Source organism: Nanorana parkeri, unplaced genomic scaffold (assembly GCF_000935625.1).
Source record: "Nanorana parkeri isolate BGI_ZX_2015 unplaced genomic scaffold, ASM93562v1 scaffold892, whole genome shotgun sequence".
Lineage (NCBI taxonomy): Eukaryota > Metazoa > Chordata > Amphibia > Anura > Dicroglossidae > Nanorana > Nanorana parkeri.
The window spans coordinates 576,243-580,942 of NW_017307160.1; the positions used below are offsets into that span (position 1 = coordinate 576,243).

A 4,700-nucleotide genomic window follows, 5' to 3' on the forward strand; every position below is an offset into this window, starting at 1 on the left:
CTACAATGTAACCTACCTACTGGAGGGATTAATCAAGCAGTATCTTCCTGAACAGCTGTCCGAGAGGAAAAAAATTCATGAAGAGGAAGCACTTGAATTATCAAAGTGAATATATTTATATTATATTATAAACCATGTGCTGTTTGTACATATGTATTGCATTCTGGGACTATATCGTAGGAGGCCATAGACGTATGGGGGTGTCTGGTTGCCCTCTACCAATATCAGCCCTTTCCAAAAATTCAATAAATATTGACTTTTTGAATCTTGAATATTTTTAACTCGGTGAGGACCTTGCGGTGGTACTTATACTGAGGGGAAGATAAAAATAGGGTAAAGCAAGCACCACATGCCCTGTATTTTTTTGTAGGGTTAGTCATTTCAGCAGGTTTTCTAAACGGTTGCATCCCCCCCCCCCCTGAGAACAGCTGGGGGGGGTTGCCTGTTCCCATTGACAACGTCATCCCTGGATTGGGGATTCATTTGAATTGTTTGGTGGTGTTTTATCAAAGTTAAAAGTACTTTTATATGTTGTCACTAGAGAACGAGGAACCCCATATTTTAGACCTGTTCATTATATCGGTGCATATTCTCTTGACCTGTTGTTATTGAGCAGTTTTAACATTAAAATCCCATTTTCCTTTCTCCATTTAGTTTAACTCTAAATGTGCCTATGTTTGTATGCACCATGGCATATCCTACTGTGCCTTGCCCACTGCATGTTTTCGAGCCCCGTTATCGGCTGATGATTCGAAGGTGTATGGAAATTGGTACAAGGCAATTTGGAATGTGCATCAGTGATTCAGAAAAAGGGTAAGTGACTTGTATTCTTGTCTTCAACTATTATCAACTTCTTTTTTTTTTTTCCTCAAGTGCTTTTGTACTAATTTGTTGTAAGGGATGCTTGAATCTCCATGTTACTGTCCATTTCTTTAAAAGAGAATTATGGGGTAAGCGTTTTCCCCATAGTTCTCTTAAGGGTCACGGGAGGACATATACTAATCTCCTCCCATGACCCAAAGCTCAGTATATTGTGAGCTGCAGCTCACGGTATACTGAGACCGTCGCAGCCGGGACAGATCCCGACATTACTGTCGATCCACCCAGCTACGTGAGTGACAGCTGGCTCTGCCTATCTAGAGGTAGAGCCAGCTGTACCCGCCCCCTTCCCCGTCCGTTCCTCCAGTCAGCGCTGGAGGATCGGAGAGGGGGAATCCCTGTGGGGAGCCGTGACAGACAGTCACCATTCTCTGCAGGGAGAGGATCTAGAAGCGAGCGGCGGTTTGTGTTCGCTCACTTCCCGATCTATTGAGCCGACGTGTGACAGTTTCAATGACACACATCGGCTCAAACTATGAGGCGGAGTGATTTTCACTCTCCTCATAGTTCTCCTTTTTTTTAACAATTGGCCAAACATATTCCAAACCTTCTTCTTCCTTTTTTGTTTTAATCATGTCAATCCATTCCTATAATGTATAGCTTTAGCTGTAGTCAGATAACTAGCAGTCAACTGTTTTTAACAACTGGCAGAGTTTGCATCATCCCCCTCGTGTGCCAGTTTGTGGCTGTAGTTCTAGTTCATGTTCTGCCAGTCTGTTTTGATAAAAATTAGCAGAATTTCTTAATTTCTGTATTGAATGTATCTGGTATTGAATTGCTAGTTGTCAATCTGAAATGATCAAAGCATCTTTAAACCACTGAATTCTCCCATGCATTTTCTGAACTATTGTCTTCTCTGTTTAGTTTTGCAGACTATGGTTGCATGCTGCAGATCCGCAATGTCCATTTCTTGCCTGATGGACGGTCCGTGGTTGATACTATTGGTGGAAAGAGATTTCGGGTTATAAAAAGAGGAATGAAGGATGGTTATTGCACTGCGGACATTGAATACCTAATCGACATTCAGGTACTTATAAACCGCTACTGCACCATAAACGCAGTGATAATTCTTACATTCAGTTTTGATGCCCGGGAACCCCAGACAAGCTATTTTAACATGGCCACTAACTGGCTCTCAGACTGCCACAGGCCGGTGAGCTGCTAGGCTTACTTTGATGTACAAGAACCCTGCTTTTTACAGACTGTGCTTTGAGAGATGTTGACTGCTGTGCATATGCAGCAGACGGTGAAAATTTCAACTCCATCATTAAACTGCTGATGTGAAGTTCAACTCGGCACAGTCCTGTAATAAACTGAGTGTTGCTTCTGAAGGGGGAACTGTACCTGTAGTATAAAGATAAGATGGTAAGCTCTACTGGAAGTGTTTAAACCTGTGGCCAGGCTATGGACATGCAGGCTTTCGGTTAACATTACATGTATCGGAGAAAAAACCTTTTTTTGAACTTGCTATAAAAGAGTGTTAGGGAACCTGTTACTCGACAAGGGACATTAAACTATTTACACATTCTTATGAGAACTATAGCCAAAGCCCCTTTTTTATTTTTTCTGCTTTAGTTCTCTTTTGGGTCCCAGGAATACATTTACTAATGTACTCCTGTGACCCAAAGTCAGCATATAGGAGGCTACTACGCTCTTTATGCTGACAGTGCAGGGCCGTGCTGCAGCTGGGAAAGATCCCAACAATATTGTTGGAATCCACCCCATTGCCTGACAGCTGGATCTGCCTCTGTAGAGCCAGCTGTGCCCGCCCTCTCCTGTCTGTCCCTCCAAAGAGAGACTGAGAAGGGAGGGGGGGGGAAACCCTGCAGAGAGCGGTGACTGACCAGCAGAGATCAATTGCTCAGTTCTCAAGCTATAAAGCTGTCGTGACACTTGTAGTGTCGCATGCTGGCTCATGCTATTGGGATGAGTATTTTACTCTCAGTAGTTCTCCTTTTAAAAAGCTGTAAATGAGCTTAAATCATAACACCCCTTTCCTCCTCCCTGTCTAAGTTGGCATTTTAAAAAAAAAGACACACCAGGTCCCCAAGTCCTTTAATTTTTTTTTTTGCTGCAGAGGAGGGGGGTCCTCCTTTGGGGGTGCACATTGCTACCTGAGGGATGGATGGTGGAATATTGGTAGCATAAAACAGCTTCAGAAAGTAATTTTCTATTCTAAAAGTGGTGAATAAGTGAGAAGAGGGTGTTTTTGTTTTTTTTACCCAAAGAAGCAAATCCTACCTGACCTCTGGAGTTGCAGGAACCATGGAGCAATTTATCATCTAAATACACCCCCAGAAGCAGTAAAGTTGTTCAAGTCTGTTCTCCGCAGCTGTGTGTACTCTTTCCCCCACCCCCCACCCCCCTCGCAGAGCTCCTGCTGGGTTTGCATTTGTAATTAGGGGGATGTTGAGTAACTGCTAAGAGGGCATGGTGAGCTGAGGTGCTTAGATAATGCCTTGAATGATTTCAGTTCAGTTTGAGTATTTTCATATTCCGTATGCACACATAAATGGGAACTGTAGTAGCAGTGGGCTTGGCAGTAATCGGTTTAATGTTAATCTATAATTATTCAGGTTGGTGCGGAAGAACTCCAGCAACTCCAGGAGCTTCATGATGCTGTCTACACTCAGGCCTGCCACTGGTTCCAGAATCTGAGATACAGGTTCCGCAGCCAAATCCTGCATCACTTTGGCTCCATGCCGGAGAGGGAGGGCAATATACAGGTTTGTCTTTGATTTAATGTCCCACAGCCTTATTGAGAGTTAACCAGCTCTTCTCTGTTTTGGCCACATAGAGCGAGTGGCATTAAACCCAGTGAACACGAGCTGAAGTGCACGCTTTCATGTATGTTCACCCCAATGTGGCGGGTAAAATGCGGCACGCTCACAGATGAAAGTGCTGCATGAGTTACTTTGTGGCGTGTGTGGCCTATTGATTGGGCTGACGTGCAGTAAAACTGCGTGTTTGCACAGCACAAGGGATGTTCTAAAGGCAAAGTTATATGAATAAGACAAATTTATACAACAGATAAAGGATTATTTTGCTAGAGAATCTTGGAGGACCAATAATGTATTTCTCAGGCAGTTAGCCATTGGGCATCATGACTTCACGTTCCTAAAATCCTCCCCATTTGTGGACATGATGCCACCCATGCTGAGGCATTGGTCAGATGGCCAGATGCTGGACACCATTTTTATGGCTAAGAATATAAATTTACACTGTATTAATCTTTGACACAGAGGCAGATTTTTAATGGTTATTTACTTGGGATTCATTTACACCGGGTACATTGATCAGTGCAGGCATAACGCAAGGGAGCATAGAAAACAATTGTTCTTTATGTGCCTTGTTTACACCATATATCTACACGGTGTAGTAATGTAACCGTACACCTGTCCTAGTAACCTGAAGAGGAGTAGCTGTCCCCATTCTTCAAAAAGCTAAGAGCCGCAAACTTCCAACTGTCTAGCAGGATAACCAGATGTTCGGTGTGAGGCTGCAGCTCGGCCATTACACTGCTAGGTGATTGTCCGTGCAAATCTTCTTTTTACTTGCCTTTGGGTGGAAGGAAAGGGATAGGACCCCTGTCAAGTTTTATGGCAATCAGGGATTCAATTAGCGATTCCTCCTCACTGCCTGTTCTGCTGACTATGCTTTTGCGGATCTGCAACAGGAACTAAGACAGCAAAAAAACAAAACTAATGGGTTTTTGTCTTCCCCTTACCTACCTTCTGTGTGTTGCAGTTAGAGATTTATCCTCACTTCCTATCTATAGAAAATGTTGGCAGAACAGGCAGTGGCGGGGGGGGGGGGGGGTA

At 43.6% G+C, this 4,700-nt stretch overlaps 1 protein-coding gene across 1 annotated transcript in view; it reads left to right on the forward strand.

Moving 5' to 3' along the window:
* LONRF1 (LON peptidase N-terminal domain and ring finger 1) overlaps positions 1-4,700 on the forward strand; it is a 16,469-nt gene that overhangs the window by 9,074 nt on the left and 2,695 nt on the right. The window contains exons 8-11 of the mRNA XM_018565849.1: positions 2-105; positions 655-813; positions 1,744-1,906; positions 3,456-3,605. Of these exons, the coding sequence (XP_018421351.1) occupies positions 2-105; positions 655-813; positions 1,744-1,906; positions 3,456-3,605 (576 nt within the window). The remainder of the gene's footprint in view (position 1; positions 106-654; positions 814-1,743; positions 1,907-3,455; positions 3,606-4,700) is intronic.